The 24,583-nt window shown below is 31.1% G+C and overlaps 2 protein-coding genes across 3 annotated transcripts; both read left to right on the top strand.

Annotated features, from left to right (window-relative positions):
• The first annotated feature begins 1,168 nt into the window (after window positions 1-1,168).
• LOC107862787 (nudix hydrolase 20, chloroplastic) lies at window positions 1,169-6,405 on the top strand. 2 transcript variants are annotated; one of them, XM_016708444.2, is made up of 10 exons: window positions 1,171-1,506; window positions 1,594-1,658; window positions 3,016-3,199; window positions 3,334-3,414; window positions 3,691-3,762; window positions 4,059-4,184; window positions 4,525-4,604; window positions 4,743-4,858; window positions 5,067-5,187; window positions 6,162-6,405. In XM_016708444.2, the coding sequence occupies exons 1-10, from the start codon at window positions 1,240-1,242 to the stop codon at window positions 6,229-6,231; spliced, it is 1,182 nt and encodes a 393-aa protein (XP_016563930.1). In that variant the 5' UTR covers window positions 1,171-1,239; the 3' UTR covers window positions 6,232-6,405. The 2 variants fall into 2 exon arrangements, with proteins under 2 accessions (XP_016563931.1, XP_016563930.1); XM_016708445.2 differs by lacking the exon at window positions 3,691-3,762 and having other exon boundaries at window positions 1,169-1,506.
• Window positions 6,406-19,541: 13,136 nt separating this feature from the next.
• Window positions 19,542-24,184, top strand: LOC124896856 (probable 18S rRNA (guanine-N(7))-methyltransferase). Its single transcript, XM_047408713.1, has 6 exons — window positions 19,542-19,563; window positions 21,713-21,768; window positions 22,215-22,299; window positions 22,941-23,100; window positions 23,197-23,349; window positions 23,716-24,184. Exons 1-6 carry the CDS (start codon window positions 19,542-19,544, stop codon window positions 23,831-23,833), a joined length of 594 nt encoding a protein of 197 aa, XP_047264669.1. The 3' UTR covers window positions 23,834-24,184.
• The last annotated feature ends 399 nt before the right edge of the window (window positions 24,185-24,583 follow it).

Raw genomic sequence — 24,583 nt, 5'->3', positions numbered from 1 at the left:
AAAATGTTTTGATAAATAGATTGTGTTTGGATATCTTTTTTAAAAAGTGATTTTGAGAGACAAACGATTAAAAAAGACATGAATCAATAGATTTTTACTACTGAAATCATTTTATAGAAAAAAATTATTTTAAATATCTATTTTAATATTTTTAATTAAAAATTTATTTTTATTTAATTAAAAGGCAATTACTATGAATTTTTTTTATCAATATTTATATACCTGGACAAATTAAAAATATTAAATAATGAAATATTACTTAAATAATTTTAATAGTACTTAAAACATCAAACAAAAATAATTTTAAAAATTATTCTATAAATTAAATCATTACTTAAGAAAAAATTCACCACATGGCAACAAATGTGTCACTTTCTATGAATTATTTATTTAAAATTAAGTCTTTAAGAAAAAATTATAAGTGTTGTCAAAATATCATTTGATCTTACAACGTGATTCGTCTGTCATTTATTATTATTACTAATAAAAAGTAAAGAGTTATGTATTCTTCAATCATCTCATCAATGATATTTTTAATTTTATTTAAAAAAGATGAGTAAAAAATAAAATAATAATATATAAATCATAGAATGAATTAAGAAATTATGATGTAAATATGAAGTATAAAATTTTAAATTCAAACTTATAAGATATGTTGATTAATTAATGAAGGATATATATATGTGTAATTGATAGAAATATTTTTGTCATGAAAAAAATAATTTTCTGTTTCAGCATTATTTGGGAAAAAAAAAATTTCTATTTTTTTTCTAGAAACTTCTTTTTAAAAACAGTTTTGCAAATTTATCAAAAGCTCTTTTTTCTTTTTAAAAAAGTATTTTTCCTCAATTTTGTTTTTAACAAAGCCAATCCGAAACACAGGCTATTATGGGACTTTGAATTAAAAAGGATAAATAAGTTGTCTAATTAAATAGGAGTCCTTCAAGTTTTTTAAATTAGGTGGGAGGGACAATTTTTTTGAGTTTTTTTTTTTCAAGTTTTTCGATTCGAACAACTTGTTCCAATTGTAAAACAACTTTGCAAGTTATTGAACAACTAGACATAGTTATTCGACAACTGAAAGAAGTTGAGACTAATTTATGGGACCCACTTATCCATTTTTTAATTGGAAACTTGCCTGGGCCTGGCTCATTTATCTCCTATGAAGGTCATATTTAACTTCCGGACTACTACGGATTATAAGATAGGGTCTAGCGGCTTTGGGTGAATTATTGCAAAATGAGTTGCAATTACTTGTATCGCTCCTTTTCGCAGAGTCTCCCTCACTTCATTTCTTCTTCTTATTATACCCCAATTGCTCCTTCCATTGCCAGTCTTAAATCTTTATTTTACCCTTCCCGGCGGCGGCAATTGCATACATTTGCCATTTCAGCCGGCAATAGGTTCACCTGGGACGACGTTTTTCTAGTACCTGAATCTCCTCATAATGACCCTTCAGCCCTCTCGGCTTTTTTCGATAAAATCAAGCTCTGTAATCGCGATTTGGTATCTCCACAGCCTCTTTTTTCACTCTACTTAAAAATAAGCCTTGTGCTTTTTATGGGAAGTAGTAATAGTAAGAAGTTTTAACAGGAGAAGCAATGTGAGTTCATGCCTTTCGTCATTGAGGACCAAATAATCGGCTACATTCACCATGGGTAATTTCATTTTTTTTTCTTAATGTTTTTATTCATAAGGGGTAGTAGATTAGCATGCGGATGGTAGTAATGTATTGTCTTAGTATTTGTCCATACTAGTATTCGTAGTATTGCTTGTGTAGTTTCTTCTTCTTTGATTTTGGTTACCATGTGTTGCTACTTGTACTTTGATTGTAGTAGTATTTTGCTTTTCTAGATTGTTTTTTCTTGAGCCGTGGGTCTATTAGAAACAATTCTCTACCTAAGGACGTCATGTGGATGCTAATAGTTGGCAAAACATGAGACTATAAATTAGATGACAAAGAAAATATACTAAAAACATAATTATTATATGATTTGGCCAATTGACCTATGTATGAAAATCTAATATAAAAGAAAGCATAAAAACTATTAGAGGGAAATCTCCCCCTAAGCAAAATTCTTAAATGACTACATTGTGGATGCTATTGTGTTACGGTACGAGAAGAGGGGTTTTCTATTTATCCAGGTCCAAAATCTTTTCTTTTAGAAAGAGATTAGCCAAATATGAAAGAGTTTTATATTATCCTTTTAGGAAAAATAAAGTAATTATGGTACTACTTTTATTTTTCTTCAGTAGAAAATCAATACTTAAATTTGGTAAGAAAATCAAGGCAAAAACTCTTAACACCTTTGAGGTAGGAGGAAGGACTGTGTACACTCTACCTCTCCAGATCCCACTTTGTGGGACTACATTGGTATGTTGTTCTTGTTGATTTATAATGCACCTTTATTTTCTCTTTTATTCCCTCCATTTACGTTTACTTATCCACAATTCCTTAATAGATTTTTCACTTTTACTTGTCACTTCTGATATATCAAAAAAAGACAACTATTTTCTTTATGTTTTATTCTTAATATTAATTATTTATTTTAAATCATTTTTCAAGACCTAATACTAAATATTAATTAATATAAGAATTATAGTAAAATTCTCATATCAATTATTGTTTCTTAAATACATGCAAAGTCCAAACAGCAAAGTAAAAGTGCGCGGAGGGAGACTATGTCAAGTTAGAGTTTATTAGATAATGTTGCCCATTCAAAATGGAATTTGGTATATTATTTGAAGGGGAGCCTTGGAGTAACTGGTAAAGTTGCTTTCATCCTGGTCACATGTTCAAGCCGTGGAAACGGCCTCTTGCAGAAATGCAAGGTACAGATGGGTCAGTAGATCCTTGTGGTCTGTCCCTTTCCCCGGACCACGCATAGCGGGAGCTTTAGTGCACCAGTCTGCCTTGCCCTTTTTGTGTGGCGATTAAAATCAGATAGCTATTCTTAGTGATATTACAATTTTATTTTTTGTTTGATGAGAAGGTTAATACATTTGGTTATTTAGGTTTGCTGATTTTCTGAAGCCATTTGACAATGTATTCATTTTCCCACAAGATAATACCTTTGGTAGTCATCTTGGATGTCATTGCACTTTACATCCAAACCTGAGTACACCCAATGATCGAACTAAAGCTGTAGCCAATGTCATTATGTCTTTGGGCGAACTAATCCCCGGCATAAGAAATGAGGTATGTCAAAGCATTCATACCTTTTGTCTATAAATTTCCTTCATTTACAACTTCTCAAATCTTTTTCCTAGAAGTCCTAAGAGTAAAGCTTGGTTCCTTCATGATAACATCTTTGCTACGTTGATCACGGGCAGTTATATCCAGTTTCTTCAGCTTTCGGGGAACCAATATTTTTCTCACTTGAACGGGCTGCTGCACCATACTTTGGGATAAAGGTGCGGTATTCAGTTTTTCCACTTAAACAAATTGCATCATCTCTTAATAATGTGCCTATAAACCGTTAAATTTTTCTAAATTGATTTTAGTCTTTGTTTTGATACGATCACTTATATGAATGTCATTATAGGCTTATTTTCTCAGCTTATGATGGATATTCATACCTACTACTTATTGTTACTTTGATAGCTTTAGAAGGCCCTTTTTCTTTTCTAATGAGGTCCGCAACCTGTTAACAATTCTAATCATGTAACTTTTGGCTATCTCTCTATCAGATCTTCATGGTGGTAAGTGATGGAGGTTTCTGGCAGTTATCATTTTTATTTTGTCTGGAACATCGAGATAAGGTCATTAATCAACTTTCACGTTGAATTTTCAATCCTTGAAATCCTTTGAACTTCCTGAGCTGATGTCTAGATTGTTTTTTACATTTCTAACACATTTTTCCATCATTTGATGTCTGTTTATGAGAGGGAGAGATAGTTGAGACCCAAATATTATAAGCCCTAACATTTTTTTCCAGCGTCCATCCAAACATTTCTTTCTAGAGGCCATCTGCTAACCGGTTGGGCATGCGATACTTCTTTTGACTTTCTCACTCATGCTTTCTATTTTAATTTTCATGACTCGTTGTTGATAGCAGGCTTATGGAGTTCAGATGAATGGCTATCTTGAAAAAGATGAACAGAAATTTCTATGGATAGGAAAGAGAAGCGAACAAAAATCTACCTATCCTGGAATGCTGGATCAATTAGCCGCTGGGGGATTGGTATGTAACACCTTGCGGTTATTGGTTTCTCACAGATTACCTTTATGTATGTCCCTCTAGCCTTACTGGTATCCTGGATTTAGTTAGTCCCTTGGATCTAAACATGCTTCGGTTGAAAATTCTTTTGCTACTTCATAAACAGTATTTTCAAAGTTACCTTTTATCAAAAAACAGTATTTTGTTCATTCCTTATTAAAGAAACCTAGAAACAATCCTAATCAACTATTTATTGTGGAGAAATTCTTTGGTGCGAAACATACTGTGGTATAGTAGTCCATTTTATGTAAACATGATTATTTCTTGGTTGATTTTATGTTCATTTATGCGGTTTTGGCTGCAGCCACATGATATTTCTTGTGGAGAAAATCTTATTAAGGAATGTGAAGAGGAGGCAGGGATACCAAGATCTATTTCTCTTAAGTAAGAATAATTTTCCATTTTGAAATAATAACCATCAACCCAGGGCTCTACTGTCTGCTTGATGTTATATATGGTATAAATGTCTTTTTTAATGTTATGCTTGTTCATGCAACTTATGAATTTTCTTGTCATGATCAGAGCTATACCAGTTGGAGCTGTGTCCTACACTGACATAGAAGGGTATAGGATGAAGAGAGATGTCCTCTTTTGTTATGATCTTAAGCTTCCTGATGGCTTCATTCCTCATAATGAGGGTAAGCCTACTAAATTTTCAGTATGTATCCGAGCACTAAGCCAAAGCATTAGATGCATTTAAGTTTCCCAGCTAAGCTATTAAAAATGCTGTATTTCTGATTTCGATCTTCACATGGAACAAGCATTGTTCTAGGTGAATGGCTTCTTTCTATTTTCAGATGTTCAATTGAATTTTAATCGATCTCTGCTCTTTGTGTTTTGTGACAGATGGGGAGGTAGAAAGCTTTCAATTGGTCCCAGTCACACAAGTAGCAAATATCATCCGAAAAACATCATTCTTCAAAGCAAACTGCAATCTTGTCATTATTGATTTCCTTATCCGGCATGGGTAGGAATATCTTACCATTTACTTTAATATTTCCATCCAACTTGTAAGCCATTTATTCTTTTTATTTCTGTCTTGCCGCATTAAACACCACTTTAGTTAACGTTCTTGTTGTAAGTGAACAAGGATCTAAACTATTTGAACCAGTTCTGAATTATCAAATTTTGCTGCAAAAGATTTTCACAGCCACAAAGTTACATTTCTGTAAGAATTTAAGTTTTGTGCACTGTCAGTTTACAACCATTAGGTAAACTTTACCTGCTATTGCAGGTTACCCAATTTTTTTTTTTTTTCAATTTTTGTGTAAAAAATTGGGTAACTTGCAATGGCAGGTCAAGTTTACCTATAGGGTAGAATATTTTGTACCCGGACAATGCACAAAACTTAAACTCTTTCTATAAGGTAGAGAGGGAGAGCCCAAGACTCAGTGGCCCTCAGCCGTTGCATCTCTGTTAGAGCACATTCTCTTCATAACCGCAGGACACATATAGCTATTGCAAAAATTTGGTTTATCTTGCATAATTGACTGAACCACCAAGCCTTATTACATAATGGTGTCTAGAGTTACTTGATAAGTGCAAGGTTTAGGGTGCAAATCCCTCCTACCAAGATTCGATATCATGGCTATGTTGTGGTTATTGGCTGAAATCTCCAAAGAAACTCAAAACACTGAATCAATTGGAGTTGAGTCTTTAATTTTGAATCAGCACGTTATTTTGCATAGCCTTATAATTTTTTCACTCTTTCCCACTTTGCTTTTAAAAAACGATATTTGGTAATCTAATACATTTTTAAAGCGTACACACTACCTTCCCCAAACCTAACTTTGTGAGACTACATTGGGTATGTTGTTGTGTTGTTTAACTGCATCTGAAGGTAGCTTGAAATATCTGTAGTCTCATCTATATGCATATTTTATGATCTCATGGTGGTTCCTTCCGACTCTAATCTCACATTTCCATTTGAAATAATACCAGGCACATCAGACCAGAAGAGTTTGGGTACCTAAGGCTACTGCAGAGTTTGAGAAGTGGGTATTTCTCCTAAGTATAATCAGCTTCCCTTATGCTTGGGGTTCTTTCCTTGTTTTGCCATTTCTCAAATGAGCACATCTATTTGTGGGTGACAATGGACGGCCAAGTTGTATAATTGATCTAGAGCACCCATTCTTGATTCTTGAATATTTTACAAGTATAAAGCCCTTCTGTGGACTTGCTGCCTTGTTCTGGTGGTCCATTTCCTCTGTTTAATTGCTTCTCTGAACGAAAAAAAAAACAGGAACAATCAAAATTGTCAATGGTGATCCGATCCTGCCCAAGGAAAATATTCGTGAATAAGTAGTGTATCTCAGGTCTATATTCGCATCTGGATTGAAATACTCTTTAGGTATATGTAGGAAATAGGAATCTTGGTGATGTGACAAATAGGAAACGGATAAAAGTGGATATACGAATGGAAAGGTTTATGCTTCTACTACATTGCAATTTAGAGGTAATATGGAAGTGAAAAAATGATTTTACAACTTTTTTTTTTCTTTTTTTTTTTTTTAATTTTTATTTAAATATAATCCATTTAGGGAGTATATTTGACTATTCTCGTAAAGTTCAGAGGTATATTTCATCCTTTCCGTGTAACATTATTTTTTCATTCTTTAATTCAAACACTAATTTGGATTTATTATCTTGGTGACCTTTTTTTTCAGTCTTATTTTTATAAAGTCTATAATAAATGCCCCGACATTTTTTCGCATATACAAAAAAATGAATTACAGTAAAGCCACAAAAAAAGATTAATTTTTAATTTTTTTTTTTCTCATCCCTGTTATTTCATTCATACTTCATCCTTTTTATTTCTAGTATTTCAAAACAAAAGGATGAAAGCACTAAACTATAATATGAACAAGAAACTGAGATAATGATTGTGTAAACATTACTGAAAATTCCATTTCTGATAAATTACTCAATTATGTATGATACATTTTGTTAAGATACGTTAGTATCTTATTTAATGCGGTAAAATCTTTAAGAAGTGTTAATTAAGTAGAAGATTGTTTAATCAAATTTCTAAAATATAGGAGTTGCCGTTTTGTAATATTTAAATCATGTAACATAATTTTTTTTTTTTTGAATTTTGAACTCCGATTTCATTTTTGTTTCAGCTCATTGCTTCAAAAAATAATTTTTTATCAAATCTTTCATACAAATTAACATCATGAATATTTCAATTTTGTTGAGACATTCTGGTATATGGTAAAACAAAATAATTTATGATAATTACAAAAGTGATGGAATTGTAGTCAGCGAAAGTGTTTCATATTTTAGGTTGATTTCAGTTATTGTGTCAGAACTTGACATAGATTAAGCGAAGAAAAATATAGATGTTCGTTATATTGTTGACGGAAAGACGACTCCAATGGTTATTAGAAACGATAACGGTGTTAAGGTTTACGTTGAGTTAAAAAAATATTTTGCAGATTTTGTAATGTATCCGCTATGCATTACAACAAGGGATAAAACGATAGAAGATCGAGAATTTGATGTTGAAACTGGTGCGATTATGTGTGTCGAAGGAATAGAATCAGATGCATCTGCACCTGCCGTTGTTGAGTCGAATAATCAGTACGTTTTGTATGTACTAGAAATTGAAACAATTAAATTCATCACCGATTGTCAAAACACTGATGTTAAGTTCAAGCAGTTGTATAAGGATAAGAAAACTCTTAAAGCTGTAATGGAAAAGTATGCGTTAGATCAGAGTTTTAATTTCCGAGCATCAAGATTTGATAAAAAAAGTATTATAATCTATGTTGTTTTTGAGTGTGTGTTTGGTGTTTAGATTCTCCGTATGATACATTATAAAATATTTTTTGATCGTTTTCTTCATAAAGAATGTCATATAAGAACTTGCAGTGGATTTTGTTGTAGATTTGTTTAAATGTTGTTTTAAGAATATCAACTGTTTACCATTGCTTAGTACCCGATACATTACTTTTTTTTGTCGTAATAGTTATTTTTCTTTTATAAAAACTTATGATTATTTATTAATATATGCAACTATTGGTTGGAATGTCGTAATGATAATTGCGGTTGGTATATGAAAGCATCTTACTTTATGGATTCGGATCTTTTTCAAATTCGAAAATTCAATGATGAACATACATGTTCAATGAGTGATAGGGTGTTAAAGTAGTTGCAGGCTACAGTTACCTTTGTTAGTAACTTTACAAAGCCAAAGTTAATAAACTATAAGAGGAAACACACTCCAGCAGACATTATTGAAGAAATGAAAGTTGTGTATGATGTTGACGTTAATTACATGACAGCATGGCTTGCCAAGGAGCGTGCTATAGAAATGCTTAGGGGTGAATTTGCTGACGGATATAGACAAATGCCAAGATACATCTACATGCTACACTCCGTATATCCGAGATCACACATCAGGATGCATAAAGCGGTAGCTAATGAATTCAAATATTTGTTTATCACTTTACAGCCAATGATGCATGGTTTCAAGCATTGCAGACCAGTTGTTGTGGTGGACGGTGCTCATTTAAGTGGACCGTACCAAGGAACTTTTCTTTCTGCTAGCATTCTTGATGGTACAGGTATTACTAATCATTTGAATTAATCTTTATGCGATATTATGATACGTTACAGAACATATATGATATATTATGATACATAACTGTATATGTTATGATACATTACTGACTATTTTGATTAATATATCGTATTCTGTATGGGTTGCATACAATTTTTTATTACATCATTTTGTTAAATTTTATGCTTTATAATTTTTTTAGGTTGCATATTATTATCAATTGCTTATGGTGTTGTTGATTCGGATAACGATATATTATGATACATAACTGTATAGTTAATGATACATCACTGACTATTTTGATAAATATAGCGTATTCTTTATAGGTTCCGTACCAATTTTTATAACATCATTCTTTTAAAATTCATTCTTTATAATTTTTTTTAGGTTGCATATTACCAATTGCTTATGGTGTTGTTGATTTGGAGAACGATTTCACATAGACATGATTTTTTGAGCAGTTTAAGAATGCTTTTGGGGAGAGTGAGAACATGTGTGTTGTATCAGATAGCAATGAAACAATAATTAAAAGTGTCAGCATTGTGTATCTAAATGTTCCGCACTTAGCATGCATTTGGCATCTTTAAAAGAATATTTGTACCAATTTCAGAAGGAGTAAAGAGAGACTTAGCGACCTCTTTTATTCGATGGCCAAAGCATACAAAGAGGAAATTTTGAATACATTATGACCAAGGTTGATAAAATTGATCACCGTGTTAAGGATTATCTATATGATGTAGGATATGAGAAGTGATCAAGGGTTCATGCTCCTTTAAATAGAGGCCGGATGATGACATCTAACATTGCAGAATGTATAAAAGGTTGTTTAGTGGATGTGCATAACTTGTCGATTCAAGATTTTTTGAAAGAAGTCAGAAAATTATTTGAAGCATGGAACTATAAAAACAGAGAAATTGCTTCTTATACAGAAACAACTTTAGGGAGAAGATTTGACGAAATCCTAACACTTAATGGAGTTAAAGCATCCAGAATGACGCTATACGTAACTAATAACTCATTTTAAGTTTTATTTGTTGAATAAATTTTATTTATACGTTATATATTTTTTTATTACTATTTGTTTGTTAGGTAAAGCCTGCATCAGAGTATCATTATTCAGTTTATGAATCTGGGAGAATATACGTTGCAGACTTGGATGCTAACAAATGCAACTGCGATAGATTTCAGATTGATGAAATTCCATGTCCGCACGCGATTGCAGTGTTAAAAAGTAAATATATTACGAAATTTTGTCCGTGGTGCTCTAATTATTATAAGCCTGCGACATTAGTAAAGACATATGAAGTTCCAGTAGTACCTATGCCCGATAAGAAGGATTGACATCTACCCCAATGTGTCGAAAAAGAAGAAGTCATACCACCAAAATACAAAAGACCACCTAGTAGGCCGAAAAAGAATAGGCGTAAGAAAGCAAGTGAAAAACTATCCTCCAGTACGAACTGTTGTGGAAAATATGGTCGAGAAGGTCACAATAAGCGTACGTGCAATTTCTTTCTCAAGGAGGATTGATGTTTAAGTTTTCTAATACATTGAATGATTTGTTGAAATATGTTAAGTTGTTCATTGTTAGTTTGGTTTTGATTTATCTATTGTTGAATAATATTGAAACAATGTTTAATTTAAATTATTATTTATTTTTATTGACGTATTTTTGACTTATTTTTTTTAATTTGCATTTATTATTTAATATTGTTTCTTAAGTTATCTACTACATTATAAGAACTTTTTAGATTGTTCTTCAAATTAGAAAGCAAATCTATTATGAAAGGCTTTTCATTTTATTTGTATTTTTTTCTTTATAATTATATTTTTATGAAACAAACACTTGTATGTAAATACACTATAAAATAAAAATTTTACACAAATAATTGATTCAAGTTTAGGATCTATGATACAACATAGCCTTTAATATGATACATTTCAAAAATTAATTCTTAAATATTGTTTCTGATACATAATTTTATAATAATTTACTTATTGAGATTTGTATTGTAACAGCAGAATATATGAAACATGAATATGTGATGTATCAAAGCTGATTTTCTATTTTTTTTTTTTAAATAATTGTTATACCTATTAAGTATCTTTAAAAATGTGTCAAATTTGAACTAAGACACTTTGAAATAACATGATACATTGCATGCACTTTATAAAAAAATTGTATAAGACACATTTTGTAATAGTAACTAACTTATTGCAGACCTTATCAAGAATTTTTATATATATAATTCATCGATCTTCATGTATCGAACAAAATAAAAATAATATTGATGTTAACATATCATAGACTAAATCTTAATTGATTCAAAAAATTTATGAAAATTTTCTGCAATAGAAACATCACTATTAAAATTAGTGTCTGAAATTACATTAATAGAGGCCACTAAGATAGCAACAAAAACAATGTTAAGAACGTAGCTATGGAACAACCTACCATCTATTCCGTGGTTACAATATTATACTCATCAGTCAGAGGAACATAAAATGAACGTGGTCGTGGTGGATCGTCATGGTCACTAGTATAAATATTTTTAGCCTTTTTAACTCCATAATTTCTTAAGAGTGTTGCATATCTCTTTCGAAGATATTTGACATCAACATTTGATGAAGGAATCTGCATCTGATCGCTAAGAAATTCATCATAAGCTGCCACAAAAACTCTACAGTCCCTAAGCATGACGAATCATTTAGTTAGTTGCTTAATAATGAGTGAATTTATGTTGTATCAGTACATATGCACATGGACATAATGTGTCAGCTTAAATTATGTATATTTAGAAAATTTTCAACAATAAAAAATGAGATGAATTATTTCTAGATATATAAAACTGTGACGATATACTTACAAACTTTCACTGAGTTGTTGTACAATATCTTCAACGCATTCAACATCAAATGAGTTTAGGTTCAAAGCACCGAACCCTTGACTCATCTTATTTGTGTATGCTTTTCGAGACTCGACCATATAGTTCTTTGAGTATTTTTTAGAAATCCACTGTCATTAATGTATGTTGACAGCATCACAAACAACTTGTGGATCTCATGTGATGTCTCACTATGATGCGATGACAACATTGAGTCATACACCCGGATACATCTTTTCTTTAAAATATCACAGCGATCACCCAATGAAAATTTTTATCGCAATTTACATGAACGTATACATCATCAATCATGTGCCAAGGCAAAACAACTGGTACATTGAACCCTTTGATGATATTTATCAGTGATTCTTCATTGCTTGCAACAAGACATGACCTTTTATAATCATCTTGAGTTGAGAGGGAATCATTCGCGGCATCCTCAAAGTAACGTTTGTATATTGCATTGATGTATGTTTTGAACAAGCAATTAACAGTGGTGTATCGGTATTCTTGATCCTTTTGTTGCTTTGATTTATTCTCAAGGTAGTAGAATATAACATCTACATACTGCTTAAAATAAGAAAATAAATTAGTTTGAGAATGAAATTCATTTGGCAAATAAAATTTGAGAATGATTGCTTGCTTCTTTATGTATATGTTATGTATCAGAATATATAATAAAGTATATATATGTATCAGAAGATGTTTAATATAGATGTAAGTAATATTTTTTGTAATACCTCATCATTCCAGCAAATGTTGGGCTGAGACATTGTGTAAAATCAATTCTTTGAAACTGGTTGTGCAAAAACAAAATTTCAACGGACTAAAATCAAGTCATGATTTATTAACTTTGTAGTGGTTGTCCTTCAAATTCCTGCATGATTATAATGAAATGATATAAATCTTTAAGATATTAAAATTATAAAATAATAATGAAAAAAGTAAAAATAATTTACTTCTTTTTATGAAACTTTAATAATCTTTCGACAATTCATTCACAGTACTGTTCGATTAGTCCAGTCAGCATATCGTGGGAAGTAAAATAACCATGAAACGGATGCTATCGAGGAAAATCAACTACTGCAGATTCTTTGTCTTTACACCTTGAACTAAATTCAGTTGTAAATGGTGACATGAATATTTTAGTTCGTTTTCTGTTTCTTGGTGCACGTGTTTTATTGACATCTTGTTTACCTATATCCGTTTCTGGAAGAACTGATGGAAATCGACTATCATGAATGTGACATTCACTGTCGTTGATTTCTTTGGGACTAACAGACTTCATTTTCATGGCAACAACTGATGTGAAAATTTCAGCTATAATGTTATACATCGATTTTTGAAACGCATCAGTTGAAATCTCATTGGTAGACTCCTGAAAAAGTAAAATTATTATATATAAATTAAAATTATATCTATGTGGCATAATTTATAAAAAATAACTCATACATTTTGAAGAAACAGTTATGTATCATAATATATAATATGGGTCTGATACATTTCATAAAACATTACATTTGTTAATTAAAATGTGCTAGGTATTTTTTATAACATGCATAACCTTCTTGTACACAAAGATATTTCTAATTAATAACATATATATTCCACACCTCGTGTGTTATCTGTATCTGCGGATCATTTGAAACTTTCACATTGTCTGTTTGTAAGAACGGATCAGGAAGATTGACTTTCTCTGAAAGATCATCTGAATTTAGTGCCATTGCAACGACTGGTGTGGACATGCCAACCATGATATTATCCATCAATTCCTGAAATGCATTCGACGATATCTCAATGCTGGATACCTGAAAAATTTAAATTGTCAGATACAGCTACCAACTGTTATAACATTATAATAACATTAATGATATCATGCATATCCTCTTTTAGAAAAGGATATTCCTAAATTACATATAATCCACAACCTTGTGTTATATATACTTACGGTTCATTTCGAACTTCAATATTATCTGTTGGTAAAATGAGGTCAAGGACATTTTCTTTCTGCAAAAGCTCATCAGACTTTATTGCACTAACTGGTGAGGAAATCTTAGCTATTGTGTTATCAATAGATTGCTGAAATGCAATGTTCTTAACCTCAGTTTCACTCTCCTGAATTATGAAATAGGTTAGATGAACCTAAAAAAATATTTGAAAATTAGTTGGACGATAAAGAACATGTAAGACTTATATAGGCTGAATTAATAACATTGTTGAGAAATAATTGACAAATATAGCAAATTTATGTGCATTGAATTTATCAGGTGTACTACATGTATTGCAAAATCTAATAAACATAATAATTTTCCACATTAATAATATACACTCGATCTAATGGTTTTTTATCAGTACCTCCTGTATATTTTGAACTTCAATTGTCTCTCTTGGAATAGCCGAATCATCAAAATTTAATTTCAGAAAAGACTCAGTTGATGATTTTTCATCCAGCTTGTGATCTCCAGTAGATCCAGCATTTTCATCATCATTCTGAATCACAAAAAAATCATTACATTATAAAAATAACATACGATACAGATTTTTAACATTTCTACTAATTTACCTTTTCTGAAATATCATTTGGTTGTTCATTCGAAGTTCTCAAATCATTACCATCTTTCTTGTTCTTTTCCACATCTCTATGTGAACTGTCGATATCAATAACAACCTAAAAAACATATAATTTTTAAAAATATAAATATATATAAAATTTAATAAAATTTGATGAGATTATATTAAAATTTACTTTTTGTGGAGCATTATGATACTCCTTCACAGCTAACATCATCTCTTCATGTTGGTTTTTTATTTCTTCATGATGTTTTTCATTAATGTTTCAATGTCATCAAATCTTTTATCAACCTGCATAAGTTTAATTGAGAAAATTAGATTGTCAAGAGAGCCAATTCTAAAAATAAAAATTCATGTTACACTTACATATGTCTTGACTAATGATTCAATTTCATTCAAATCAACTTTCAGCAAAACTTTCTCGTGATTAGTTCCTCTAGACACATTAATTTTCCGTGTGGACGCACACATACTTTCGACAGTTGGTGGTGTTTGTTCTGCTAGTGGTGTTTGTTTGTCGAAGTCCATTAAAAATGGTTCATGTGGAGCTTGGTCAACATTCGAGTTTGATGTGCCAGAAGGTAATTCATTGACTTCTTTAATAGAGGTGTGAGCTTTTATCTTTTCATGACCTGTCACTGATTCTTTGCGCTTATCGTCTGTCTTTCTTCTTTTTGAATGCGGTGCCAAAGATGTATCAGATCTAGCCTTTGACTTAGTTAACAGTTCGAGCAGTGGTAGGGTAGTAAAATCATCAAAATCATCCAAAGGTAATGAACCAACTTTGATTTTAGCTTTCTAATCAACTTTTGCCTCCTGTCTACAAGATGCGGACGACAAAGTTGAATTGACAGAATCTTTCAAATCCATTCCAACATGATTTGACAATTGAAGATATTTTAGCTCATCAACTGTAGGACTTATGTTGGTATACACATACTGTAATTAAGATTGAAAAACACAACAAATTAAGTTAAATGAATGTTAGGACAATAATGTATCAATATATTACATAACATATAGTGATAATACATAAACTGTACAGTTATGTACCAGAATTTATCATATGATTACTGTAATGTATCATTCAACAGTGAAACAATTATTTTGTTGCAGTAATTGATATGAAGTTATTTGATCAACAAATATATTACAGTATGAATGAGTTACATGATTCATAATATATAAAAGAAAATTCAATGTGTGCAACATAAATTACAAAAAGAGATTGAAAATAACTAGAAATTACCTTGCTAAACATTTCATTCATGAACTTCTCAAATTTAAGCTTTGTTTCAATAACAAATCAGTTATATATCCTCGAAATACGATTATCAATACGGCAAGCAATGTCTTTATCTACTTCAGAATAACATTCATAGATCCAGACGTTGAGAACGTGTGGCATTTCTCCTAAACGATAAAGCTACTTTTCAATGAAAAAGTCCTGTCTCAACGAACCCCACAGATATTGTTCATATCGATCATCCTCTACCATATTGAATTCTATAAAACTAACAACATCATCATCAGTTTCAGATAACAAAAATGTATGAATGAAAAATAATATGGTCATCCACAATGCATCCTACTCACTGTCAAAATTTCTCATCTTATACCATTCAACAATTTTTTTTTTTGAAAATTTCATTTCTTGCCTCTGAGAAATACTTTGTTATTAACACAGATCCTTCTGAAGTCGGATATTGAAAGTCCTCAATGTTTGAGGTGCAATTCAGACCACTAATGAGAGAAAATTCATATATAGAAAATTTTAGTACTGTTCCCTTAACATGAACATGGAATTCATTTAGGTTATCTTGTTTACACTCAAGCATCAACAAACATTTGGTTATTTAACCTTGAAAATTTGATTTAGGCATATTAACAAACACACCAAAGCATGTCTCCTTAAACATATTGAGCACTTTTTTATCCACAAAGTACTCAACATTGGTCGCAAAGTTACGGTTGCATGAAATTCCAAACCTCAGTGAATATTATGAAATAGTTTTGATCACGTATTTCACTCCCAGCATTAAAAAACAGTGATGTATCCTAATGTAGTCACTGACCTTATTTACATAATTAATGTATCAGATTAATAATTAACTTTAAGATTTGATACATATTGAATTATGATACATAACTATAATATATGTATCAGACATCCTGATTAAATTCATACTTATGAATCAGGACGTATCAGACATTCTGGTAAAATTCTAACTTAGTGCTAAACTGTGATGTATCATAACCCATTCACTTACCTTATGTAAATAAATAATGTATCATATTAAAAATTAGCTTTAACATTTGTTTCATATTGTGTAATGATACATAACGATAACATATGTACCAGACATCATGATAAATTTCTTACTTATGTATCATAATAAGAAAACTTGTGATGTATCATAACGCATGCACAAACATGATCTTCATCGTTATGCATCAGACTAATTGACAACACTAATATTTGTTAATAACAAAAACTTATTTTGGAGAAATTTTTCAATCAAATACATAAATAACATACCTTTGCCAATGGATCTCTTTTCACAACTTTCTTTCTTTTTTCTTCTGAAATAGCAATAGTAAGCTTCTTCCCTTTAGCACTAGCAACAAGCTGTAAATTCTTCATGATTGTCGGATCGTTCCGATACTTAGATATATTTTCACGAAAATCAACATCTTTATAATCGAAGTCACCAAGTACAAATTTAGATATATCAATTTTATTAGAATCTGATTGAAATTGAGTAAGACCCAAACTAAAAGATGGTCCTAAATCTATTAATAATGATATAATATTTAGAGAACATAAAATTAATAAAGGATTTGTTCAATTTCTAAACTAATAAACAAAATCATTAACTAGAAACACCTAACCTTCAATTAATTTTAAAAAAATAAGTTCATGGAATAATGATAATAGAGGATAACGGTTGTAGCCTCAAGATAGGATTTTGGCATAATCTTCGCAAGTAATGCCGTGATTTTAGGCTATGAAATCGAAGTTGGGTATTGTGTTGAGGTGTAGGTTAGAATGTATCAGCAAAAGTGTGTGTTGTGTCTTAGAAGGAATTTTTGTAATATATTTAATAAAATGGTATTTAAAGTAATATAGAAAAGTTAAGGTGTTGACTTATATAATTTTTCCTTTGAAAATTGCTTACTTTTTACTTTTATCTTTATCAACAAGTCATTTTTGTTAGATTCAAAATTGAGATAGATAATATCACGTGAAAGCTTAAAATTTAAATCAAAGCAGAGACATAATATAAAATATTAAAAAATATAATATTATTATATAATTTAATTATTGATTTATACATAAAATTAATATAAAAGAAATCTTAAAACTATAAAGAGAAAAATCTCCTTTAATTGTGACTGTAAATGTTATTGTGTTGTGATGTTAAAAGAGAAATTTCAATTTATACAAATATAAAATCTTTCCTTCAAGTAAGAGGTTAAGCAAATATGAAAAAATATATATATATTTTTTTAGTAAAAGTAAGTGTAATTATCTTATTACTTAAATTTTACTTTAAAAAAAAAAAGATTCAATCTTGTAAGAAAATCAGAGCAAAATACTCTAACAATTCTTACCCAATATATTCCTATCTAAATAAAGTAGATCATGGTGTACATATGAATTTATAACTCTTCTATTTTAATTTGATATTAACAGTGTTATCGAAACAGACAGGAATAAGCAATACCAGAAAACTAAAGAAAATAAGAAGAACACACAGATTTTACATTAAAATTTTTGACGGAAAAAATCATGGACATGGGAGGAAGAAATTTACTATAATGGAGAGGAATACAATGAGGAGACGAAAGTCTCAATGACGTATATGAAAACCGTTCAAAAATAACCCACTAAATCGCACTTATATAATACGTGTTATCGGAATAGACAGGAGTCAACACTATTATCGAAACGGACAGGAATAAGCAATACCACAAAAAGAAAGAAAAATAACCCTCCGCTACCATCACATACCCCCAAAAAATCTATGTTGGTGCATTTTATTATTAAAATAAATCAAAGTGCATGACATTTGTAAACATAAAGTGGAGAAAGTGGTGTAATTATTCTTGTAACTCACCATATTATCTTTTTGAGTTAGTGGGTACAAATTGTGGTTAAGATGACAATTTAGTGGGTACAAATTGTGGTTAAGATGACAATTTAGTGGGTACAAATTGTGGTTAAGATGACAATTAGTTCTTATAACTCATACTGTCATTAGTTCTTGTAACTCTCATGGCTATTAGTTCTTGTAACTTATATGACTATGATTTCTTGTAACTCTCTTGGTCATTAGTTCTTATAACTCCATGACCATTAGTTCCTGTAACTTATGTAACATCAAAACTATTCATCTACCCCTAATCATCCTATTCAATACAGAGAAGAATTCGCCACCTATAAATAGTGGTGTTACTCATTTGATGTGTAGAAGAAAAAGATGTGAAGTGAAAGAGAGAGTTGAGACGTAGAAAATGTTCTAAGTCTTCAACTATATTCACTATGCAAAAAAGAATAAATATATTAGTGAAAGAGGGAGTTGAGACAGAAAATATTCTAAATCTTTAACTATATATATTCACTATACAAAGAGAGTAAATATATATTGAAGGAAGGTGTTCTTATGGTGGAGCTTTGAACTCTTCAACTAATCCAGAATTATTTGAGTTGTACATCATTGATGGACTTTTATATCTTGGAGGGGACAAGTCAAGAGATATACTGTTGGATCGGTGTAGATTATGCCGCAGTGGGCTTGAATCTCCTTAAAGAAAGAGAGATATCCGCACCTCAGCCAAGAAGAAGATTATTTTATTTTCTTCACTTTTGTTTATTTTATTTTCAACTGTATTGATTATTGTAATTTATGGTATATTACACCAACAATCTCAAATATGAATCGCACCACGAACTTTTTAGTTTCGGATCACAAACTCTAACAAACACATATAGTGTTATATTACGATTTTTGTTTCTTTCAATTGGAGATGTCAAATATGAAAATAAAAAAGCAAATTAAAGATTGTCACGAGAATGGAAAACAAGATTCTACTAAAGAACGGTAGAAAAATATACATTTAAAAGTATAAAATAAAATAAAGTTGAGTAAATAAGAATAACTTAGCTTTCTTTATATAACTAATATATTAATATACATTTAAAAGTATAAAATAAAATAAAGTTGAGTAAATAAGAATAACTTAGCTTTCTTTATATAATTAATATATTAATATAATAGTAGTGATTAAGCAATAAGCATGGCTCATGAGGTTGTGCCAGGTACAATATGTACCAGCACTGATCGCTTCATATGCAATATCCATGCTTTCCTTCAAAGTATATATTATTTGCGCTATTTCAGTCTTATCTCTGACAATTAATCAGTAATTATTCAGTCTCAAATTTATGTGATATTTTTTTATTATGCTACGTATTTCATTAGTATTATCTTTGACAAGAGGTAAAAATCTTTTTAAACAACTCAGTTTTAATGTACGTCTCTTAATTATTTGATTTAACAAAAAAATTAAGTAAGCTTCATCGTTTATTTATACTTTATTGTAGTAACTTAACGCAAGGGCTCATTGTTTAGCAACGTGCAAATTAAACCATCTTTTTTCATTTGCATGCAAAAGTTCGTTTCACAAAATTTCAAATAATCTTAAACTCGAACTTAACTTGTGATGATTTGAAATAATTAATGTCTATTAAATATTAGGTAATTCTTTCTTTTTTAAATACTTATACTCATGTAAACTTGAAAAAAAAAATAGTCAAAACTATAATTTTAAAACAAATAATTCAACATTAGCATTAGAAGGAAATAATTTCATTAAACTCACAAAAAAGAAAAAAGATTGCATTTAAAAAAAATGATTCGACTACATTCATCAAAAACTTGACAACAAGGGTATCTTTTTTATACTAAAAGTAAATGGAGGGTATAATTAAGCTATTTCGATAATTCGAACATAATTTAAACTATTCCTCGTGTTGCATCCCTCTAGACTAGCCTGAGCCGAGGGTCTATCGGAAATAGTCTCTCTACTTCTTCGGAGGTAGTGGTATGGACTGCGTACATTTTACCCTCCCCATAGACCTCACTTTGTGGGAATACACTGGTCTTTTGTTGTTGTATAGTCCAAAATATAGATGGGAAGGGTACAAAAATAAAGAGAGTAAATGTGAGCTATTTCAAATAATTTGAAGACGAATTTGGTCCTTTTCCATTTATTTTTGTTTGTTCAAGAGCTTTTAGTTTTTGACGAGTAACTTCCCTTGAGTTAAGAATACAAGACATAGCCACTATAACTTATGCATTACGCACGATGGAATATATAGATAAACTTTTAGAAGTTGGATTAATGTGGACAAACTGCAGTGTTAATTAATTGCCTCATAATAAAAAGACATTTTGTTTCGAAAATCATAATAAGCTATAAACTTGTGGTTATGAAATTAAAAGACAATTTAATCTTGGTTACAATTGATTTTCGTATATTTCTCAAAATAATTCATTTTTAGATTTGATTCACAATAGTACTTTAACTCAATTTAAAAAAATGTTATACCGGAAAATGGTTACTAGTTGTAAAATTCTAGACCCTTTGATACAGTTTAACATTATTCTAACAAATCATTTATTATTATTTATTAACTTTATTGTCAAATTATCAGAAAAGGAAAATGAAAAATTCTCTATAATACATAGAAATGGAGAATGAGACATAGTTCATTCATGTATTCAACAACAGCACACAGAAAGAGGCAAAAGTGAAACAACTTATTCTTGCTCTTTTTGCTTGATTTTGACAGAGATATGTGGTTCTCTAGTAGAAACCATCCTTTCTATATTAAAAAACATTATGAGACATAAGTGTTTAGTAGGCTGATCAGATACTATAAGATAATCATTCTGCATTCAAATAGAACTTGTTAATAGTGTATTTACTTATTGGTCATGAATGTGAATTTTGGTTGTCGAATATAATGTAAGTTTTTGATAGCATTACGCGAATAATTAATAATTACTGTTTAGTGAATTGTAATGGATCGGGCCAGCTGTGTAAAAAATAGTAGTTTATTATATGATTATATTGTAAACGCAAAAAGATCGATCAGTTGCCTTCTTAATTAAGTTGTCGAAAAGACACAGTAGATAAATATATATGGTTGATTACTCATGAAATTATTTTTTCTTTAACCGTAAGAAAACTACTTTGCAATATATATAATGGGTCTGAGTTGAGCAATTTTCTGAGAAGGTGATACCTAATTGAAGGTCTATATTTGTATAATCTTTCAGAATTCTCGTCCTCGTGGCTCCTAACTGATGATGTCCTCTTGAAACTATTGTATTTTTCTTATTATCATGCATTTTTCTTTTCTGTTTAACTATTTTTGATAGCTAGTGGCTTTCATGTTGTAGACATTGCATTGGAGCACAAGGTTGATGGTGATCTAATGCTTAGTGACATGGGTCAGGTAGGTACCCAAATCTCAGTCTGCAGTTTGTTTTGTAAGTTCAATTTGAGGGGCCTGCCTTGGTTATATATCTTTGTGTATATTCGCATTGCTCTGGAGCTTTATCATAGCATTTCTCTGAAAATTAAATGTCTTTGGAAAGACTTTCTCTGATCAACACATAACACTTGTTGATGAAAATGTTACTACTATTTATCAAAGAATATAACAACAACAAAACATACCCAGTATATTCCCACATAGTGGGGTCTGGGGAGGGTAGTGTACGCAAACCATACACTCTACTCTAGTGTAAGCTGCCCTTCCCAACTCTCTCCTGAAGAGCCCAATAATGGTCATGTCTCACTTTGCTCTTTTTGTTACTTGAATCCCAAACTGTACGGTTGGAGGTGTCAATTGTTTTCCTATCAAAGAAGTGGGACATGCGTGCACCCAATTTAATGTAGGTATCAGGTTACTGTCCTATCACACTCTTAATTGGGATAAAATTTAAAGATGTTTATGAGAAGATTAAAAAGGACAGCCCAGAAGGTGCAAGTAGCAGACACTGAGGAAAAAATGAAAACAGGTCGCTTGAAATGGTTTGATCATTGTCTGAGTCTATCTCCAGATGCAACGGTCCATAGGTGTGAAATTATGGTGGGTGAAGGAACGAAAAGGAACGAGGTAGGCCTAAAACATGTGAAAGAAAGTTGTCCCAAAAGGCCTACAATCTCTTGGAATCCCTTCAGACTTAAAGAAATAAAATGATACAAAGGAAGAAAAAGATCTATACAGGCCCGATCTTATAATTGAGATTATGTTTTAGTTGCTAGCATGTTTACGTTAGATCCTATGCTTTTTAGGAGTCTTTTAGCCACAGTATAGATTTTTATGCCAGATAAAGTACAGAGAATTTCTTTTAGAAAAAGGGCAAAAGGAAGAAATACTTCTTTTATCATATTCAACACACATGCACACATATATGTGTGTGTATTGAATTGTACATCCCCGTGAGTTAGGCATCTCTTTTCTTTTTCGAAATAACAAGTGTTGTTCGAGTTAGCTTGCATGCACTTTAGTCGTTCCTATTTAAGCAAGAGGTGACTTGAATTGATTGTAGTCCTTTTGACATGTACAAGTCAAGAGTGTAGGGCATCTAGAGGGAAAGTTCAGTTGACTATGTACGTTAGCTTGGACCGATCTTTTCTCACATCTCAACACTTGGTCTTCTTGCCATCTCGATAATACTTGCTATCCTTGTCTGTTACTTGCTACTAATGTTCTTTATTTTCTCAGGCAGTGGCTATGCAATGCTGACAAATTTTCTCATGAATCGCTGTTAAGGTTGAAGTAAGTGCAGAGTTAATTCATATCTTAAATTTATGGTTGGTGCATATTGATCTGCCTTAGATTCATATAGTGTTAAACAAACTCATATTTCTGTAGGGCATCCTTTGGTTCCTTGTATGGATGTTTGGGAAGGGGCGCAAGAGCAGTACTTCAAGTCTATCCTGAAAATATTGCTCCGCGGGAGTTGATACTGGGTTTTGACATGCGAGCTGGTTTTTCTGGAGGCATAGTTGTTGACTACCCCCACAGGTAGAAAGAAGCTTACAATCTTCCTCCGCTCTTCATTTTTGGTAGTTATATGGTGAGGTGTCAACGTTGGTTTTTCTGTCTGTAAGCTCATTCCATTTTCCTCATTCCCCTGAACTGAATTTAGTAGGCATGTATTCCCCAGGAAGCTTTACATGGCTAAATTGCAATTTGTGGTGATAGTCCTCATTTTATCACTTTTAACGCATCTACCTTTAGTCTGTCCGAGATGGGATATGTTAAATCCCTCTACAAACAGGATCAATCAAATTAAGTAATTACTGGTTGAATACATATTCATACATTAGTATAGGACTTGTTTCACAATTTTGAATTCAAACATGTTTGTTTGATTGTCTTCCTGTCCAGAAAATGCAAGCAAGCAACCTCAGTGATATTGTTTGCAGCATGCGCGAATATCACCAACTGTAAGTCGCACCCTCGCTGCTTGGAATTGGCATCTGTCTCTGAACCGTATGTGGGATGAGTTCTTGCCTCATACAGCTTGAATGGTATATCAGTATATGTCCGGTGCACTAAAGTTTTCACTATGCGTAGGGTTCGGAGAAGGATCCCACAACAAGGGTCTATAGTACGCAGTCTTATCTTGCATTTTTGTCAGATGCAATTTTCAAGTTTTAACCTGTTAACTCATGGTTACATGACATCAATTTTATCAGCTACCTAAAAAAAACTGTTGAAATAACCTCTTTCTTTTGGTTAGTTTGTAGTAAAGTTCGAACTCATTTCTTGTAAAATTTATGCTGGTTCTTTGAATATAAAAATTTGTTTTGGTCCTCCCAAGTCCCAAGAAATAAAAATTATATTGGTCTTATCATCATCGTTCTCTTCAGATGATACCATCACATTCAAAATGTGTTGGTGGTCAAGTTAAAAATGCTTCATCACATTCGATATTTACATTAAATTGTATTATTAGTTTATGATGCTTATATTTATTGAGTTGGTGTAAACTAAAACGATAATAATGTGCCATATCAATTGAAAAGATTAATGCAAGAAGAAATGCAAAATATGTGGGAAGTTGACGAAGTTTCCCAAAAGTACTCTTGCAGATACATAATATTTGTCCTGTAAAAATGGGAAATATTAGTACATAGTATGGTAGTGCTATAATTATAACTCCATGGCCCTTGTCACCGTCCAAGTCAAATTTTAGAAAGTCATTTCACGTCGTTGCCTATGTGCACAATACTTTTTATGGTATGATATTGTT

Source organism: Capsicum annuum, chromosome 3 (assembly GCF_002878395.1).
Source record: "Capsicum annuum cultivar UCD-10X-F1 chromosome 3, UCD10Xv1.1, whole genome shotgun sequence".
In the NCBI taxonomy this organism is placed as follows: Eukaryota; Viridiplantae; Streptophyta; class Magnoliopsida; order Solanales; family Solanaceae; genus Capsicum; species Capsicum annuum.
Note: the sequence above shows the minus strand (reverse complement) of the source record. Positions and strands in the feature narration are given on the sequence as shown.